Source organism: Hoplias malabaricus, chromosome 3, assembly GCF_029633855.1.
Source record: "Hoplias malabaricus isolate fHopMal1 chromosome 3, fHopMal1.hap1, whole genome shotgun sequence".
NCBI lineage: Eukaryota > Metazoa > Chordata > Actinopteri > Characiformes > Erythrinidae > Hoplias > Hoplias malabaricus.
Genome location: NC_089802.1, coordinates 61,049,853 through 61,069,902, shown reverse-complemented (window position 1 = coordinate 61,069,902; position 20,050 = coordinate 61,049,853). Strand labels below are relative to the sequence as shown.

At 39.4% G+C, this 20,050-nt stretch overlaps 1 protein-coding gene, 2 long non-coding RNA genes and 1 other non-coding gene across 5 annotated transcripts in view; 1 reads left to right on the top strand and 3 right to left on the bottom strand.

The window, feature by feature from the left end:
• Positions 1 to 960, bottom strand: part of LOC136690890 (uncharacterized) — a 97,137-nt gene extending 96,177 nt beyond the window's left edge. Inside the window, exon 1 of the long non-coding RNA XR_010801802.1 lies at positions 844 to 960. This is a non-coding gene — a long non-coding RNA (uncharacterized lncRNA). The remainder of the gene's footprint in view (positions 1 to 843) is intronic.
• Positions 99 to 170, bottom strand: trnap-ugg (transfer RNA proline (anticodon UGG)). Its single transcript has one exon. It is a non-coding gene; the product is annotated as a tRNA-Pro (tRNA).
• Positions 961 to 2,693: 1,733 nt separating the features above from the next.
• LOC136690889 (uncharacterized) lies at positions 2,694 to 4,583 on the top strand. The gene is made up of 3 exons (XR_010801801.1): positions 2,694 to 2,916; positions 3,213 to 3,338; positions 3,550 to 4,583. It is a non-coding gene; the product is annotated as an uncharacterized lncRNA (long non-coding RNA).
• Positions 4,584 to 4,753: 170 nt separating this feature from the next.
• Positions 4,754 to 19,756, bottom strand: hdlbpa (high density lipoprotein binding protein a). 2 transcript variants are annotated; one of them, XM_066662947.1, is made up of 28 exons: positions 19,697 to 19,756; positions 17,319 to 17,390; positions 15,673 to 15,787; positions 15,416 to 15,582; positions 14,623 to 14,838; positions 13,871 to 14,077; positions 13,443 to 13,658; positions 12,889 to 13,095; positions 12,092 to 12,199; positions 11,860 to 11,964; positions 11,657 to 11,735; positions 11,426 to 11,565; positions 11,044 to 11,148; positions 10,837 to 10,950; positions 10,637 to 10,723; positions 10,356 to 10,487; positions 10,017 to 10,235; positions 9,611 to 9,832; positions 8,725 to 8,943; positions 8,316 to 8,454; positions 7,884 to 8,032; positions 7,695 to 7,799; positions 7,114 to 7,248; positions 6,885 to 7,028; positions 6,597 to 6,776; positions 6,309 to 6,425; positions 6,077 to 6,217; positions 4,754 to 5,962 (listed from the first exon to the last, which is right to left on the bottom strand). In XM_066662947.1, the coding sequence occupies exons 3-28, from the start codon at positions 15,746 to 15,748 to the stop codon at positions 5,870 to 5,872; spliced, it is 3,822 nt and encodes a 1,273-aa protein (XP_066519044.1). In that variant the 5' UTR covers positions 15,749 to 15,787; positions 17,319 to 17,390; positions 19,697 to 19,756; the 3' UTR covers positions 4,754 to 5,869. The 2 variants fall into 2 exon arrangements, with proteins under 2 accessions (XP_066519044.1, XP_066519046.1); XM_066662949.1 differs by lacking the exon at positions 19,697 to 19,756 and adding an exon at positions 19,414 to 19,563.
• Between the last annotated feature and the right edge of the window lie 294 nt (positions 19,757 to 20,050).

Here is a 20,050-nt window from a genome sequence, read left to right as displayed (position 1 = left end):
ATGAACCTATAATACGATGAATTTCGTCATAAAAAGTAAAAGACCACTGCGCCCTTTTGCCTAGGGTACTTTCTCTTGAAAAGAGATTTAAAAGCTACGGGCTCGTCCGGGATTTGAACCCGGGACCTCTCGCACCCAAAGCGAGAATCATACCCCTAGACCAACGAGCCATACACTGACACTAACGCCAATTCTTTAAGACTCATGAGCACAAGGCTCATTATCTCTAGCAGATATAATTTATATTCGATATCTGTAAATCTGCATTCAGATCAGTTTTCCTCTACCATTGCGTTACTGTCCCTGTGCGTCATAGAGAAAAATCACGCTAAATCAGTGTGAAAAATCACGCTGATTTAGCCACAATCACTGTAACGGTCTGCTACTGAAACTTCCAGGTCCCTCACTGTGTGTTTCATGACTAGAGATGTCATTGCTCCAGTTATGAATAATAAACCAAACAATGAATCAGAAGAATTTTGTTTTTATCTCTGCATCATACGAGGTATGAAACAGGGACCTCAAAGTTTCCCGCTTTCTCCACAGCGCCACCATCACGCCAACTGGTGTAATTTTGTGGCCTAGAGGTTGGGCATCCTGAATCATGACCAACACACTGGAGCAGTTATCTAATAAAGGCAACATCCAAGAGTCAAGCATACGAACGAAAATAACAGTGATTTAGTGTGGTTTACAGTAGAGTGTAGTTTGACAGAATGTTATCGCTACATTTATGTACAGTTAATTTGTACTAGACAATGAAATAACTGACGCTAAACTTTTTAGTCCACATTTAGCTAACTGTGTTGTTACATATTAGCTGAAAAATGTTATAATATATACCTTGATAATTTACTGATATGTTGACAGCCAGGTAGGTTATTTTCCAAGTAAAAACTAGTACAATACTGTTTTCTTCAGCTCCCTGTTTAAATAAACTTGAACGGCGCTGAACCGTTGGGTTTCTGTTAGTTTTTAAATTTGAATTTGTGCGTTAACTGCGCGCGCTGCAGCAGAGCGCTACATAAGCTTACCTTCAACAGCAGGTGGTAAGCGTTGGCACTGTGGTCCTCTGCGAATATTTTTTATCTTTCCCGGAGATTAGGATGGGCCTCTGAAAAATTGTGTTAATGTTAACACACTCCACACAAACGTATGACCCCAACTATGTGGCAACCGTTCGAAAAACACCCCGATCTATAGTTTCAATCTAGGACCACAGACTCTAATTTGAAAAGATCATATTTTACACATCTTTTCACCTGAACATGTGCATTTGCTATAATCATCAGACAGCGATATCAGCGACAGATTTGTACATGTTACAGACAGACAGAGATCAAATTGCATTGATGATATGAACCATAAAGACAACCTAATCTAATCTCAGGATTTGTCTCAAATCAATTTGTAATGGAATTATGGAAGCAAATCTGTCTCATCAGACTTTGAATGATTACCACCTTTTTAATTTGTAGAACTGATTTTCTTTTTCATTGAAATTATGCATCTGAATATTGTTGCTTTTGAATTTAAGTCTTCAGATTTCCACCTCTGAATATTTTGCTTCGCAATTATGCATCTGAATATAACTGCTCTTGAATTGAACTTGTGAATTTGCATGCATTTGTGGGATGAGTAGTGGGGCTGAGTATGTGAAAAATTTGCCAAATCCTCTCTGCCAAAGCCAATTACATTGTACAACCTTTGTTTATAAGTAATTTCTTCAGTTTTATTTGTATAAGCGCCATCTCTCAGTGGTGTTCAAATGAAAGTCAAATGCCCATATGTTTAAATGTGTTCAAAAAGACAAAGGCTTTCATGTGGTGTCCTAATTTTCACACGTCTGTACACCCACAGTTCATGTTTCCACATTCTGTCATATCACATGTTCACAGGGCAATTACAAAAAAAATTCCACAGTAACATTTCTTCATCTTCAGGATATCAGTGGTCTGTTACATTGTGTCCTCAGTAAGTCTTTCAGATTTTTGATACACTTTGAAAATAAAGAGATAATATCCGCGGAAGGAAGCTAAACGTGTAGTTTATACACGGTATGGAAGTTGTGTTCGTATTTCGCCATCTAGCGGCAGAATGCTACTACTGCACCATTTAAGGTGAAAGAGAAAATCCTAATGAATCGATTGCTCATCCTTTGTATCCCGGATGTGTATCTGAATTTTAACTTTTTAACTCGTATTTTCTGAATCTGAATTTGACCTATCGAATTCGAGCAACTTCGAAATATATTGTTTGATTTTTTAAACTTAATTATTTTATCTATATTGTTTAACCTTGAATAAAACCACAATTCACGAGTTCAATTCAATAGCACTTATATTCAGAGGCATTTTTGCAAAGCAAAATATTCAGATGCATAATTTCAGTGCAAATAAATTCAGTTCTACAAATTCAAAGGTGGTAATATTTCAAAGTCTGATGAGACAGATTTGCATATTTAAGGCTGTCTTTGGAACATTGTAATTTCAAAGAAGAAATATTCAGCCATTTAGTTGACTGTTAACGAATTTAAACGAGTTTATATCTGGATTTATTTTATGGCTTTGATTTGACGGCAAATCTATCGACCAATACGAAATCTAGACCTGGTCCAGTCAAAAGGCCTCACTGATTTGCCCAATCACAAGACTGGGTAGTTACTCTGTTTGTGATCAGTGTTTAAGGTGGAATGGACACCGAAAGCGGATTTACCTCTGCGCGTACACATTTCGCAGGAATACTTTCAGAGTCTGCCGCGGTTCTTGACCAAATTAACGGAGGTTTCCATAGAGACCTTACGCAGTTTTCCAGGTCAGTGGAGGCGTTTGCGGGCGAGTACGTATTTGCTCGTGGTTTTGAAAGAGGATCCAACAAGTTCACAATGGTGGGACGCGCGTATATTGGCAATATAATGTAAGTACAGTATATGTGTCTCTGAGAGGGAGTGCAGTGTTAAACCTATGGATACCGCTTACTCGTATGGCCGGTTAGCTCAGTTGGTTAGAGCGTGGTGCTAATAACGCCAAGGTCGCGGGTTCGATCCCCGTACGGGCCAACAAGCTTTTACTCCTGCGTTGCGTTATATATGACATATAATGTTATAAATAAATAATTAAAATGTGAACTTAAAAAAATAACTGATCAATATTAGAGAACGGCACTGTTGCAGGAAAGCTTACACCTTTCACTGTGATTGATTTTTTTTGCAGGTCAATTCCATTCCACTGGCAGCCGTTCAGCACCAAGGCAATGATCAATGCACCACCATCTTTCAGTTATACATTCAGTTCTCACAGTTCTACAGGCCATCTTCTTATAGTCTTCTCCTGCCTATAGTGGGTATCAGTTTTGGTTTGTGATCTTTAGATAGTTGCTTAGTGGAGTCTGTAGATGCCCATGTCTAACACAAGATTTGGAACATCAGAGTATTTATAAAGCACAGTAACTTAATTCATCTGAATTCATCTGAACAATAAGCCTTTGCACAACAGGTGTCAAAAGTTTACAAAGGCCACACTGATTATTTTGTTTTTTTTCTTTTTTTAGGTTCATGGGCCCACAATGATATTTGAGAGCAATTGAGGTTAGCTCATCTGGTCCAATCCCTCAGAAGTGCTACAGTAGTGTTTGGACATCAATAAACCTTGAATGTTCATGACCCCTAATCAGTGTCATGCAGAAAGAACTTGACTGGCCTCTACAGAGCCCTTAACTCCATCACACACCTTTGAAATGATCTAAAATGGAATTTGAAAGCTAGGCCCTCTGGTAAAAACTGTTACTGTGACAGTGCCTTCATTTAGGGAAAAAAAAAAAATTGTACCATACTCTACTTGAAATGTTGATTTCATACAACCCATTTAATTTCAAGGACCCTGTTGTTTCATTTTACACATCAGTAATGAAAACAAATATTCACCTCATTCTGGGGAAGAATATGTACCTTTAGGGAAATACAACTTGACTTTAAAGAGTGTGGACAAACACTTAAATTCCCCACATACACACTCCACCATCTTATATAAAACACCTTACCAGAAGAATGGAAGCCATTATTGCTCCAAAAGGTTGAACTACCTATTAATGCCTATGGATTTATAAATGGTGTCAAATACTCCTGTAGGCTAAACATGAAGGCATCCCAATACTTCTGATAACAGTGTATGAGAGAATGACATCTCTGCTTGTTTCTACACTATTCTTAGTGCCACTGCCCTTACAGGAGCACTTTGTATTTCTACAATTACATTGTAGTCCATACATAGCCTAAATTTTCCACCTTTCACCCTGTTCTGCAGTGGCCAGGACCACTTCAGGGCATGCATTATTTGGGTAATGGATAATTGTCAGTACATAAGTTAGTTTGTGTGTTGGTATAAGCGAATCAGAGCAGTACTACTGTAGTTTTTAAACAGTGTCAACAAAAGACACCCACATTGCTAGTAGACTTTGTATAAAGTCTGAGGCAGTAGCTCATCTGTTGCTTCTGTTTGTGTTCGTCAGCCTCTAGTTCTTTCATTTGCAGTCCACAAGTGTCACATTAGCATTTACAATTAACAGTATATAAGCTGATCCCAAGTAGCATTCTTTCATTCAGGAGGGCCAGGGCCTGACTGCTGACCTAAATTTAAGTTAATCTCTTAATTCACAGGTTTGGGAATATTTTCTAACTCACCAGGACCACAACCAAAAGAATATGGATTTAAATAAATTAAAAGATAAACAAGGCAAGAAACAGGTTTTCCATTTTTATTGACTTTTTTTGGACAATAATTTCCAGTGTTATCCATATTTTCTCTTGTACGTTTGCATAATTTTAATAAGGCTATCATTAGGGCCATTGCTATGGTTTCAGACCAACCTGCATAGCAACTGGAAGACAAAAAAAGGGGGCTAAAACACTGACCCAGTAGCAAGGATGAGCAACACGACATTTGACATTTAATTGGCACAACGGTATGCTCTTTCCCTTACAAACATGATCAAGTTTTTCAATAAATGAATTTCCTAGATCAAAAATGGAAGAGAACGCAAGTTATAAGCCTTTTAGTGTGGGCTGAAGACTTTTGGACTATTGATTTAACAGGGGGGAATCTACATATATCCTTGGGACTTCCAAAGTAAACTGGCAGTTTGGTTACTTTTTTGTAGTGAACAAGTCCCTTCCTTAATAACTTCAAAGTTTCTAAGGCTGTGCTCAACACTGATTTCTTGCCCAGTGCCACAAGTTACAGAGAGAAGAGACAGGACATGGGAAGACCACTGAAATGATTGCAACATGATCACACACAGTTACCTTTAGGGAAGAAGACATGTAATTTAAAATAAAAAAGGTTACCCATTTCCTTTGGGCAAGTGACTTCCATCAGAAGTATCTTTTAGAGGTATACAGTATATATTTTTTTCTCCACCCCACTGCAAAGGCAACTAAGAAACAGAGCAGCTTGATCAACCGAGAACACTTGTGTTCAGTCAATGGTTTTGTATTGAGTTACTGAACCTGTGTGGTTACAGACCTGAAACTCTACCAAGTGTTTCTATTTTATGTGATTGCCTGAAAGCAAACATGTTGAATCAGACAATGTTTTCAAACAGATGGGTGAAACGTCAAAGGCAGACCAGGTTAAAGACACCAAACCAAGTAGAAAACAAAATGTCTGCGTTCATGCTCAAAACCACTGACTGTTTTCTGGAACTGGAAGAGGAAACATAGGCCTTCATACCCATTTGTTGAGGGTTTTTTTATTGTGTTGGGAAATTGTTTTGTTGGGGGTGGGGGTGTCAAACTTCAGTTCACATCCAATTGATTTAGTGAAGGAGAGCAGGGGATTGAGAGGATTAAACAACCATTAAACACAGACCAAATTCAGAAACGCTTGGGTCCCCACGGTGAAGCCTTTGCAGCAGCCACAGGTGCACCAAAGCTAGGGAAGTCCTCAGAGCTACTCATATCTGGGGCCTACAAAAATTAGGCATAGATAAAATGTGAGGAAAATTTATGTGCATAGCAGTCTTAGCACACAACTTCAAGTCAAGATCAATATTCTGTGCATTGGGTCTAGATTGGACTCACCTTCTCATTGCTGGTAGTCCATGGCGCCTCCCTCACCACAAAGCCTTTGGATGGGCCACGGTGCTCATCCGTGCCGGCTGCAGCAGTACCAGAGGGTTTAATATATGCCATCTTTGAGTCATTTTCCACCACATCTGACATCTGGAAAGAATGAGTCCAGGGTGGGAAAAGGGTTAACGCATCTTGGCTAATATGTATTTTAAGCAGCATATAAACAACATATGTCACTTACGTATTCCTCTTCCAAGTTGAGGAGGTGATCGATAGCTTCATCCACCATCTCTGGACGGCCAGTCACAGTCACCAAGTTGGGATCTGCAGCTCCACTTGGAGGGAACCTCAGATCAACCTTAAAATAAAGTAGCATGAATGAGTGCGCACATATATCATTTTCAAATAAATAAATAAATAGTTGGCCTTCCATTGATTTCCCTGAATTAAAAAGCATCAACCACAGACCCACAGATAAAAGGGTATACAGATATAAAGAGGGGGGGGTGGATGCTGAACTTGTACTTACTTGAAACTCCTCCATGATCTTGCGGATACCCTTGCCTCGAGCACCAATGATGCGAGCATGAACTCTGCTGTCCAGAGTAATGTCTTCCGAAATCATCTCCTCCAGTTCATTCACAATAGCTTGAATAGCACTACGTGCTGCCAGAGCATTTTGCTCATAGCCCATTATGGTGATCTGGTCCTGAACACAATCATCATAAATATTAAAAAAACACAAGAATCAGAAAGGAACTTGAGGGTTTACAATTACCCAAGCACTTCAAAATTCCCACCCTAACAGACAAATCACCTGATTCTCATCAGTCTTTTCTGGGAACTGGATGTTGACGTCATGTTCTGTACGGATCTGGGTGATTATAGCACCCTTGCGACCGATGATCTTGGGGTGATACTTGGGATCCACAGTGATGGTCAGCTTGAAGCTCCTGAGAGCCTGTTGAGAATTTAGGTATATAACTGAATTGGGAGTTGTGGGGTGAGTGTGTAGGACCATTACACATTTGAGCTGTTACACATACCCGATCTTCCTGTTCAGCCTGCAGCTCTTTGACGCGGTCAAGAAGACCTCCTTTAGCACGGTCCAGATGAGTAGCAAGGCCTGTAATGGAAATTATGTCGGACTGGAGCTCAGGAGCAGGCACTTGAATATTGACCTAGAAAAGAAAAACCCTTAAATGTCATTCACACAATCCATATTCTCATTTGGTTAAAAATCAGTGACTATGTCTAAAGTTAAGACCACATTTGTCAAGTCCAAGATAACATATAGTTAATTTTGAATGTAAAGAAGGCCAAAACAGAAACACACTTCAACAAAGATGCCTGCTTCCATTCCATTTTTTTTAAATTAACATTTTGGTACCACCCCTACAGCCAAATGAAATGAGGTTTACCATGAAAAATTTAAAAATTAAAAATTGTTCAGAAATGTATATTACATTTTTACTGCTTTAAATGTCTATTGTAGGGTAAGGTTTAAGATTCACATGTCTGCTGTTTGATACAGCTCATTATTTACATCTCTTCTCCAAGATTCCGCCTCAGTTTCTGGGGGAAAGAGAAGAGCCCTAGTGACTTATTTATGCAGCTCAGGACTGACCTCAAATTCATCCATCATTTTGCGGATACCACTTCCTTTTTGCCCAATGATGTAGCGATGAAGCTCAAAAGGCACTTCCACTTCAATAGTTACTGGAACCAAAGCCTAAACAAAGCAAAAATACATGATCTTCTGCCTAAATTAACTGTTGTTAAGTGTTTTAATGGAGAACCAAAAGTTTAGTGGTACCTTCAGCGCTTCCACAGCAGCCTCACATCTCTCCTTGCGCCCAGAAAGCACAATCACATCAGATTTCTTTGGAACTGCAGGATCAGCTATCTCCTTTACCTCACCATTAGCTTCCCCATTCTCCTGAACTTGGGCTTCAGCTGGAGGAGCTAAAACAGATATATTTAAAATTTAAAGTCATGCAGGTCATGAAGTATCTCTTGGATTGCGTAAAGGTCACCTGTATTCCACAACAAACTTTCACAATTGTGTAGACAACTTAAGCTTAAATGTGATGAACACTAATACAGCAATGTCATGTGCACTAAAACATTAAACTGAACTGCACATGCAAGCTGTCATTATTTCAAGCACCGTAAAATTTTATTTTATTTTATATATTTATACAAACACGTATGATATGCACAGCGGTGTGTGCTTTAAGGCAATTACCTTGCTGGTCCTCTCTCTCTGGGAACTTTATCTGCACATTGTGATCTCTGGTGATTTGCTGAATGCGTGCTCCTTTCGGTCCCATAATGGAACGGTGGAATTTCTGGGGAATCACACACTCCATAGTCACCTGTGCATCCTGTAGGAAAAGATGTAAACATACATTAATTCATTCATTCGTCTGTAACCACTTATCCAGTTCAGAGTCACGGTGGGTCTGGAGCCTGCCTGGAACCACTGAGCGCAAGGTGGGAACACACCCTGGAGGGGGTGCCAGTCCTTCGTAGATTAATCAATTGTACTTATTTAACAGAAATACAGCTGTTAGAAAGGGCACATTTAAAAAAAGTAATTGTAAAGAAACAAAGGAATGATGCAGAGGGGAACAGGGTAATTGAATGTAGCTTACCAAGTCTTCAATAATCTCCAGCATGCGTTTTTTGGCCGCTTCCACACAGTCCTTAGCTCCTTTGAGTGTGACCTTATCACTCTGAGAGCCAGTGCGGGGAAAGCTAACCATGACACCTCCATATTCATCAGCTATGTCCCTCAAAACCTGGCCACGCCGTGCCACAAAGTAACGGTGGTGTTTGGGATCTACATTCATGAAATCCTCCACAATGTTATCCTGAAATGTCAGAAAACAAAGATCTTATGTATGTTTTATAATTACAAATTTCAATTGACACCAAGATCACACACAAAAAAAAAACCTCATGGTGAGCTTTGACACACTCACCATGGCAACTCTGCACTTAAGAATTGCAGCAAACAGTGTGAATATCTACTAATGCTGTGACTGCATCTGAGCTAACAAGTGAAACAGGATCCAAATATCTGTTTTCATACTCAGATACTTTCATCAGCTCTGTACTATAGCTAGCTAAAGTCTAAACAGAATGAATACAACAGACTACTCTTTCAGAGCTAGAAAACAAAGCCACTTATTTATTCTACCATCAATCCCCTTCAGAATCAATAATGAATTTTCAATAATAATGTATTTTCAATGTATTTTTTCCAATTGCAGCAGAAGGATTAATCTATGCTCAATTAATGGTCCCAAACAAGTTCCAATAGAACTAGATGATTGCATTTCAGGTGTTTTCTGTACAGGGTATGATTAATTAAAAGTACACAATGTGATTCAAATCACCATTTTCACTCAATAAGATTTAAAATGCAGTGTACGCCTGGGTTTAACAATGCAAAAACAAAGCAAACAACCTAGCAAAAACATGTAAGCTATAAAACAAGCATGCTGTACTCCTGTAGATACTTTAGTAAGATCTTACCAAGCTCTTTATGAGCGCTTCCAGCTCTTTTTGTGCTTCCGCCACAGCCTCCTCTGTACCAATGACTGTGATCAGCTCCTGGTCCTTATCCTCAGCTGTGGGGAAAATGATCCTGGCACCAGTGCTGTCACGCACCTTCCGGATGTTTCCACCTCCTTTTCCAATGAGGAATTTGTGATACTCAGGCTTAGCACGGAGTTCAGCTGTGTGGCTTTTAGTTTGCTACAAAAAACAAAATGATATACCAAAGAACGTTTAATAATATAACCAAAAAGCAAGTTGAATGGTGTTAGAAGCATCATCTGGAAGATGAAAGTAAAATGAAGAAAGCATTGGTGACTAATCTTAACAAATATCAGAAATTTGTGACCGTAAGCAAGAGAGAATGAAAATTGTAGTGACCTACCTTCTCTTCAGCCAATGAGAGCAGCTGCTTCTTGGCCTTTTCCACCTCCTCAGCTGGGCCTCTGATTGTCACAGCATCAATCCCAGATCCCTCAGTGGGGAAATGAATGTGCACCCCACCGCACTCCTCCATGATGGAACGCACAAAGCGCCCTTTGGAGCCAATCAGAGAGTTGTGCAGTTTTGAGGGGATAGAAACTTCCACCTCTGTAATGTTTGCCTAAAGAGAAAGAAGAGAAAATATTTCTTTAATAATAATGTAACCAATTATCACTCATGCTACAGATTGTCAATGTCTATAGGATTAATTAAAAGCAGACAGGTTATAGGAACTACATACAAGCTCTTTCTGAATAGCCAAAATCCTGTTTCTTGCTGCCTCACAGTTTGCCTTCTTCCCAGTAATGATGATCATCTCAGAGTTGCTGTTCTCGGCAGGCAAGTCAATCTTAGTGTTAGTCTCTTCACGAATCTTAAATAAAAATAAATAAACAAAAGGATTTAAGAAAAAATGTTTTTCAAACTCCCTAACAAAGCGAAACATGTTATTGTTGCGATGTTGTTATCAACAAGGAAGGTCATTTTAACGTGTTGACTGTCTCTGAAAACCTCTACACTCACTTTCTTAATATTTGCTCCTCCTTTACCAATAATGTTCTTGTGGAATTGCTTGAAGATGGGAACTGAAACAGAAAAACTGTTTTCCACCTAAGAAAATGGCAAAAAATGTTTTTAATGAGGGCAGATTACAAATATTCAGAAAACACACTGGTCATACAATGAATACAAACCACTAGCTAAAATTGATATTATTTGATTACCATTTCAGCCACCATCTTCTGCATGAATTTTGTGCATTTTTCCACTTCTGTCCGGGGTCCACGCAGTTGTACAATGTCGCTCTTTTGTGCAGGGTCAGGAAAATTAATGATGACCTATAATCAAAAGGTGAAGGTTTTGGATATAACTTATTTACACAAATATACCACCTCACAATCACATGCAGATCAATTATTACTGGGACTTACTTCAGGAAACTTATCCCGAATCTCCTTAATTTTCTCCCCTTTTTGCCCAATGATGGCTCTGTGAAAACGTTGTTCGATGATCATGTCCTTTGTACGCTCATTCTCCTGCAGAACACAGTAAGCATTATAAAAGGACCTGAGTCACCTGTTGCCAAGCAACCTCATTTCAGAGCCCCGAAGATTTCATTGTGGTCCTCTTGAGCTTATTGTATAGTGGGTAAAATACCCTCTGAATCCAAGCAAGACATGATTGAAAATTTGTAGAAATATAAATTAAATTTAGCAAGTATTAATAAACATATGACTTAAGAAAATGAAGGCTCCATAAATTAATCGGAGGGTGGGGAGGGAAAAAAAACACCCACATGTTGCCTCTCCTTACCATGCGTGACGCCAGCTCCAGCAGCTCCTTCTTGGCTTCCTGCACTCCCTGGGGATCGCCCTCAATACGGATTAGGTTGCTTTTTTCATTGTCAGGTGGAATGCGAACAGAGACTTTGTACTGGTCCTTAATACGATTGACTGGAATAGACAATGACCAAGATTTTAACCACCAAGTAAAGCAAGTTAATAAAAGTCTTTAACAGTGACTGTTCAAATATATGATACTAACTGTTGGCACCGCCTTTTCCAATCAAATGCCTGTGAAACTTGGGATCCACACTGATTTCTGCATAATCCATACGGCTAACCTACAAAAAGAAAAATTCGTTTTAGAGGTGAAGGCTGAGTAATTAAAACAGCATTCACAGAAAAATAGACAAACATGTAATCCATTTTCTCCCAAAGCACCAAGCCACTAATATCAATGTTTACCAGGTCAGTGACAATGGCTTCAATCTGACTCTGCACCATCTGCACATCTTTGGTAGGTCCTTCAAGAGTTATCTTATCCTCTCCCTCAGTAAACTCGATGTGTACCTGTACATGAAGCAAATTGCACAAGTGTGTTTGAAACTAAGAATACACAATCATTCATTCTCTTGTAAAAATAAATAAAATCAAAGTAAGCAAAGCACTTAAAATAAGTAGTATGTGTCTGGCTTACCTTGGGCATTTGCTGAGTGATCTTAGCCAGGTTTTGTCCCTTCTTGCCAATAATAAAGCGATGAAGCCAAGAAGGAGCTGAGACCGAGGACACAGTGTAGCTATTAGCCTAGTAAATAAAGAAATAGTCATGAACAGGAGTAACGTTCATAAAACAGATTACAAGCAAGAATAAAAGGCCATCTGGAACATCAGGGCAAATGACAAAATCAATCTACAACAATATTCTTTTAATAATATGATGAGCACTTTCATTCATACATGGAGATAAAAAAGCCTGAAGTAGTATGTCTGGTATGACCAAATCAGCCATAACATTATGACCCGTTTCCACACACACTGTCCATTGTCAGCTCCACTGATCATAAAGGTGCACTGTATGTAGAGTGGTCACAGTTTGTAGTGATCAGTGGAGCACATAAAACAGACAGGGATTGTAGAATCAAGGAGGTGGTCATAATGTTATGGCTGATGCATGCACTGAGCTTAATCTTACAGTAAGCTCTTAAATTTAAGCAAGCAATTTACATAATCAACAAGAGTTTGTGCGCAAGTAAAAGTTTATAATGCAGACCCAAAGTCTCAAATCAAAAGAAACTTGGTGCTGAAAATTACAAGGAGCCTTTTGAAAGTTGAGGGCAGTAAAAGCAGAACAGAAAAACATTCAAAACAAATCCATTGTCTGAAAAATGTGGAGCCTTGACCCTGACTAAACAGATTTTCAAATGGAGAATAAGACAGGATAATTTAATTCAATTCAGCCCTCCAAGTCAGCAGTACAGAGGAAGGGTGGTTTACCTTGGCGTACACTTCAGTGAGCGCCTGGCCAAGCCGGTCTGGCTCCCCGCGCAGAATGACTGTCTCTGAGCTGCTGTCAGGGGGTGGGATCTCGACCGAGACGCCAGTCCTGTCCAGAATCTCCTGCAGGGTGTTGCCCTTAGGCCCAATCACATACTTGTGCTGAGATTTCTTTACCTCCACTGCAATAGTGGTGGCATTTCTCTTCTGAAAAAGAAAAAAATAAACAATTTTAGAAGTCCCAAGTCAGGATCTTTTGTTTGTATCACTAACAAAAATTTTATACAGAGCATGTCACAACCCACAAAAATATTTTCTAATAATTTAACAGATTTCAAAAGTTAAATTCCTCCAACTGACAATGCAAGAATTGTGACCTACCATTAAAATCAGGTCAACTAATATATAAAATATTTCACATTTATTTAGACAGCATATTTTAACAGCAAATGACATACACTTTAGCATTACAATTAACAGTGAGGGCTCACTTTAACCTCAGTTCTGAATTCCCAGACAGGGAGCTCATTTATAAACATCTGAGCACTACCAACCTTCTCTTCAAAAATCTTTTTGATCCTGGCCACGGCCAGGGCAACCTGCTCTTTCTCCCCAGTGATAACAATCTCTGTTTTATTGACACTGGGTGGTGGGACGTTGATGCGGGCTCCTGTCTCCTGCATCATGTCCGCCACCAGCTTGTTGAAAGCTCCGGTGATGAAGGGGTGATACACTTTATCGATGTTCACTCTCTCCACTGCACGTTTATCCTACAATGAATTTGTTATTAGTGTTCAAATCAAAAGACAGCCAAACCCAAACCAAAGAACAGTTTCTGAAACAAAGATCAATGTGTTATATTTTTACTGTTTCAACATAAATACACACAATCTACAGGCTTCTCTAATTATAAACATTTAACACGTACAAAAATAATAAAAATAATAATAACAATAATAATAATACTCAAACAGTTCTCTACCTGCTCAGCAGAGATGAGCAGGATCTCATGCTTGGCCTTCTCCAGGCCCTCCTTAGTGCCGGAGATCTTGATGTGATTGCTGGGGTCATCGGGTCTTGGGATCTGGATCTTTGTGGCAGTCTTGAGCTCAAGCTCCTGCAGCTTTTCCCCATTTTTGCCGATGACAAAGCGATGATGTTCCTTGGGGATAGCCACAGTAGCTGAAGCCTGGGAAGACACGAGCAATAATGAATAAAAATTTTAAATCTTAAAAAAGGAAAGCTAGAGACATTAACAGTGCACATATAGTAAATATGGTGCATTCCTCACAATCTGAACTAGTTACAACCATTTTTCACCCTTCCCCCATGTCTTTCAAACCAGAACTTAAAACCTGATATTCCTGACATTATTGTGCATTTCAAGTTTGTGAGTTTAAAGTCTTACTGACTGAATTTGCAACGTTGCTTCGGAATTAACACATTTTTCAAAAGCTTTGTTGAAGGCCAGTTAAAATACATTTTTCACACCACTGACCTTGCAAGACCCTGTTGGCAACGATGCAGGTACTTTTTTAAAATTTCATAAGAACGCTTTATCTCCAGAGGCAACACCCTGCTCTGATTTACATAAAATATTTGGTTAGAGCCTAATTACAGGTAAACTACCCAAACTGCCCCCTCAGCTTAAACTGCACATGCCAAGCATTCAGTACTGTAAGACTTGATGACAAATCTTGCAATGTCATTTCAAAAGAAATAAAAGACCCTCACCTGAGTCTGCAGTCGGGACACAATCTCCTTACGGGCCTTCATTACAGCATCCAGTTTCCCAGACACCATAATGGACAGGCCCTGGTCCTTAGCCATGGAGAGTTCCAGGTGGGCTCCAGTCTTATGCATGATGTCAACACAGACTTTAGCCTGATCTCCTTCTCCAAACTGGTTCATGTCCTTGTACTTACGCTCCTCCAGAGGCACATGGAAAACCTGGCAGAATAATGTAGTATTGTGAGGTTAGTTGTTGATATAGCAAACAGGAAAGTCAAAAGGGAAACATTTTCATGGCAAGATGCTGGAGGCATAAAGTAGGCAGACCATCGCACAATACGTGGAAATGTATCTTGTGTGTACTTAAAATATTGAATAAAAACTCTGCGAATGAGAAAAATAGAAGAAAACTAATTACGGTCTCGGGCTGTCTCAATATCTAATTACGTTTTCAACCATTTATACATTCAGTTCCACACAAAGCAGAAATACAGTTAGGTGTCAACCTTGTGAAAGCAACATTGTGAAATATGCCCTTTTTGAAACACTATGCTGCTTTGCTGTGGAGTCAACACTTCAAAAATGTTGACTTACTTATGATCTTCCATATACACACATTCTTCATATATACATTCTCATGTACATGGGAAAATTCAATTATACTGATTTGAGGCAACTCTGTCAAAACAATATTCTTTATCTTTAACATATTCACTGCATGTGCCATTAGTAACTAATACATTGTTCAACTCTTTTCACAAATGAGTGAAATGATTGAAGCCAAACACACTCATACCTGGGTGATGATGGAGGATTTAAGTGGCCTGATTTTGGATGTCCAGGCATTTCCAGTCTCCTGAGGCCCCTCAGGTGACACAGCCTTCTCAGGCAGAGGGGGGAAGGCATCCTTATAGGTGGGGAGGTTGTCCTCATCTACTGCATCGCTGGACCCTGCCACAGCAGCTGCAAGTTAAAAAAATATATATTTAATAAATCATATTGTATTTAAACAAATCATGTAGCTGTCGAATTTTAGTCAGTCCTTTTTCTCACCTCCAACCTGCTCTGGCAGAAGGCCACTGCGGTGCTCATTAAAGCTTTCTTGCGTAAGTACAGCGACTGAGCTCATGGCCGAAATCCCACGTTTACACGGAGTCCGAGTGTGCCACTACAAGAATAATAGGTTCCACTGATTAGAGATATTAAACATAAATCTAAACATAAACATAAATTTGAAAATCTGTTGGGGTAGGCTTTAAAACAGTCTGTTTAATCAGAAACAACAAAAGCTATGTTATTTCTGAAGGGGTAGGAACTTGAACCATCATGTCACTAATAATTATAATATATATAATAATATTTATTATATATATAATAATATATAAAATAAACACACAGACATATACATATATATTAATTATTACAGAATAGAACTGTTCTGAGTGCAAATCCCTCCTGACATGAAGGACAAGGCTGGCCGTCTGTCACTACTGGGAAGGGCTCATTCTAAGCCCAGGAGCTAGCTGAATTAGCTCTAAAGCTAAGAGGATTTTCCCCTTAACCCTTATTTGTTGCAGTAAATGTAGGTGGAAGAGCAGCAAATGAATGTCTGCAGCACCTTTACTATGTCATGTTTAAACAAACATCTTAGAACACCGTAAGTAAGCAGGCCAGGCTGTTCTAAAAGCATGTTTGTATAATGAGAAACAGACACGCCTCTTCTGCAAAATGTCCTGTTGGCACATTGAGTTATAGGATCAGGTTGCATATTCTTGGCTGTAGTAACTTAAACAAGGGTACAAACTACAACGTGGTGCACTGGCTTAAAAATCTAACACAGCACACCCCATTTAAATGGTTATGAAAATTGACAGCAAAGATATGAAACTTGTGTAATAAGTCGCATGACTTCAAAACCCTGGAGCTCATCAGACTCGAGGTTCACAAAGCAGGGCATTTGCCATGAAAAAAAAAAAAACCTTCAACAAATATGCTCTCGTGCACTCTGCCAGTCCTGGTGCTGAAGCTTAGATTCGTGTCAAGAAACAGGGTCGTTTTAACTTGCTTTTCAGAACGCCCTTGCAGGGGCCTCTTCCTCTGCAGGCCTCCTGAAGTCTCAAACCCACAAGTAGGATACTCTGAACACTCACACAGAGCCACATCAAGCCTTTCAGGCTTTTCTCACAAAATCAACTTATCAAAAGTTGATAATTCTTCAAGTATATGAATTTGCTAAATAATGTAAAAATATTACTTTGTTCCCCTTTCACTAGCTCTTATTCCCTCTGTTCTCTCTTAAAGCTAGACTTTCAAGCACCACAGACCTGGGCGAGTTGTTTCACCCCATATACAAATAGTGTAACCTGTACTGTGCCATTCGGAACACAGTCAGGAATGGCTACAAATTTGTTTTTAATATCCGGTGCGTCCATGTGAAGCTCCTGGAAACCAATCCCTTGTTGTGGTGCTAAATGTAAGCGATGAAAGACCGTATTCAGTTAAGAACTCCAGCTGCAAGAAGCCACAGAACATGCTGTGTGCAAATGTGTGAACCCATGGTAGTCCTTAAAACCAAAATCTATTAAATACAAAAAAATTCAGTCTGTTCACAGCTTGCTTTTCTAATTGCAAACTGAGAAATATGCAAGCTTTCACAAAGCAAATTTAAATGCTGACAGTACGTCAAGCACTATACTTACCAGCTAAATGGTCAGTTACCAGATAATCCGTCCTGTAAAGCTGCTCGTTCTTGTCAGCCTGCCAGCTTTTGCCTGGAAAGAAAAAAAAATAGTCATTGGCAAAACATTTACAGGGCAAAATGTTATTCAGGGACTATTCATCTGTCCATTATATTTCAACTAAATGTACTTTAAAGGACTTTTTTCTTTTAAACATCCAGCATGTAGTTTTTCAGCAGGTCCAATAAGGGACTAATGTTGAAAAGGCCATAGACAGGTGATCAAGTTCTGAACCAAATTACCCTTGTATGTTAATCATCACCCTGTTGTGATCATATTTATCTTTGGAAGGGCCTGGCTTAATCAGCTTTGTCAAGAACACATAATGACCTTTACAGACAAGGTAAGAACAAAATATTAGTTGATAAAAAATAGCATGTCATTTTAACTTGAAAATAACAACCTCATTTGACAACCATGTAATCTGACAAAGGACATGTTTATGGTCCACAGTTGTTAGAATAATTACCATCTCAAAATGTAGTACAGTCACAGTTATGGCTCTAAACCAACATGGCACATCCTACACAGATAAGATAAATCCTCAGGCTGTGAAATATATAACATATACAATCAGTAAAATAATTGAAATACACATATAATTAGTGTTCCCATTCTTTATGCAAAACATGCTTTCAGTTGATCTGAAAGCAGTAAAGACTTTTGCATGGAAACAAACTCAGTTTCAGTTTTTTTTTTCTCTCCACTGTTTTAACTGCCTTTTCTCTATAGAATCTGTTGGCAATCTTCATTTGAAGGATGTACAAAACCCTGTGCATCTGTTTAAACCAAGTCTGTAGCGTAAATGTTTCATTTATTAATAAATCATAATTAATATTTTTTGACAAAGGTAATTTTGGTGGTCCACCAGGTCTTGCGTGGTTAAAAGAGTTCAATTTCCTCTACACTTTGCCCAGTCCAAAATATTTTCTTTTAAATTTCACACCCTTTTATAAATTAGTTATTCAACCGCCTATCCAACATTTCTCCTGAAAACAAACGTAACAAATGCAAACAAACGAAAATTTTCAAGTCTTTGTGTGGAAAATAAACAACTGAGGATGGTCTCTGAGTTATGCACAGAACTGTAATACTAAGCAGATTTGTTGGCTTACGTGGCGCTCTGTAGTGCCACTGAAAAGAAAGCTGTGAGGTAAACGGCCACAAAACACAATCACGCAAGTATAGAATATAATACCCTCCATTTCTAGGGTAAGAGTATTCAAATAGAGAGTTATGTTTGTGTGCTGTTAGTGGTGAGTTGGCCCTCCCCGAGCTAACGTGGCCGACCTGTAAATGCGCAGAAGGGAGGTGATAAAACAGGGATTGGTTTAACGTCAAATAGGAGTTTGGGCCTTAAAAGTAAAAATAAATATATTTTCAAAAATGTGAAACTCTTTCACAAAGACAAACATATGGTACAAGAAGCGGCACCGAAAGAAAACTATATAAAAAAAAGTTTCCCTACTGCCTGAGAACGGGCCTCAAATACCTCCCTGACCCCTTCATAGTGCACTGAGAGAGTGGCGAACAAACGGTTGTGCTCCTAAAATGCTGCTATTTAAGTCTAACTACACGACAATCGAATGCTTTTTCATAAACTATATGACAAATAAACAACATTTAATTAGTATCATCGTGAAAAAGATCCAGTTTTCGTGCACCATATAGGGGGCACGGAGCCGATTGGGACGTGGCCGAATGTCCGAGTGCTACGTCAACTCCTAACGAGCTAGCGCTGACTACCGCTAGCCAACCACGACATTCATACTCCAGCTCCTCGGAGGAAGGAGTCCACGTTAATTTACAAATTATGGCGAAGCGTGGTAGAGAGGGGACCCAACACAATGTGAAATTAGAGCTGCTATTAGAACAAAAGTCGATTTTCTGTGAGCAGCACGCTAGCGAGCTACCTCGAAACTTTGACTTGCGCATGCGCGGTGCTGACACGTAGGTCCAGCAATGTTAGCCGCACTGCTAGCGACCTCGCTATTCACAGCCGGGATTAACGAGAAACTTTTAATCGGCGAGTATTGGTCACCTACGGCCTCCTTACCGACAGAGTCCCTTCGATATTTTTAAACGTAGGCAATGCGAGCCTACTATGGCCTCTGAGTTTGATGGTCGAAGCCCGTTGACGGTCTCAGTTCTCAGTGAAGTCCACGTATGCATTCAGACCGGAGGGTGAAGCGGACATGGAGCCGAGCCATACTCTCTATCTATCTCTATCAGCGCTTTAAACCTTTACTTTTACAAAGAGAACAGCACCCGAGCACGGTCACAACGACAGAGACCTCAGTTTAAAACCAACGATGACTATGAAACAGTTCTGGACTTACTTGTGTTTGTATTCCTGTCTGCCCTATGTGGTGCAGAAGCTGGTAGTCAAACTCCACTGGCGGGGGGGGCGGGAGCGCATGCCCCTCATATAAATACACTACGGCCCCGCCCCCTGTTTACGTCACATCTACACATTCATTACGGACTATCACCAGAAAATATGCTGTAGATTTCGCTTTTTGAAAACAATCTTCACAAGGATCTCAGAAAATTGTGTGCCTAGTATGTTTCTAGATATACAATATTCAAAGGACTTAGGTATCCAGGGTTTAAAAACATTTTTCTTAGCAATAAGTATATATTTTTCCCTTAACAACACAAAATATATAATTAAAATAATACTAATAAGAATA

Bases quoted from the DNA above. Each gene is read 5' to 3' on its own strand.
- hdlbpa (XM_066662947.1), bottom strand. From the start codon at position 15,748: ATGAGCTCAGTCGCTGTACTTACGCAAGAAAGCTTTAATGAGCACCGC. The intron at 8,944-9,610 runs GTAAGATCTTAC...CTGACATTTCAG, and splicing joins AAGCGCTCATAAAGAGCTTG to GATAACATTGTGGAGGATTT. The intron at 8,033-8,315 runs GTAATTGCCTTA...TATCTGTTTTAG, and splicing joins AGAGAGAGAGGACCAGCAAG to CTCCTCCAGCTGAAGCCCAA.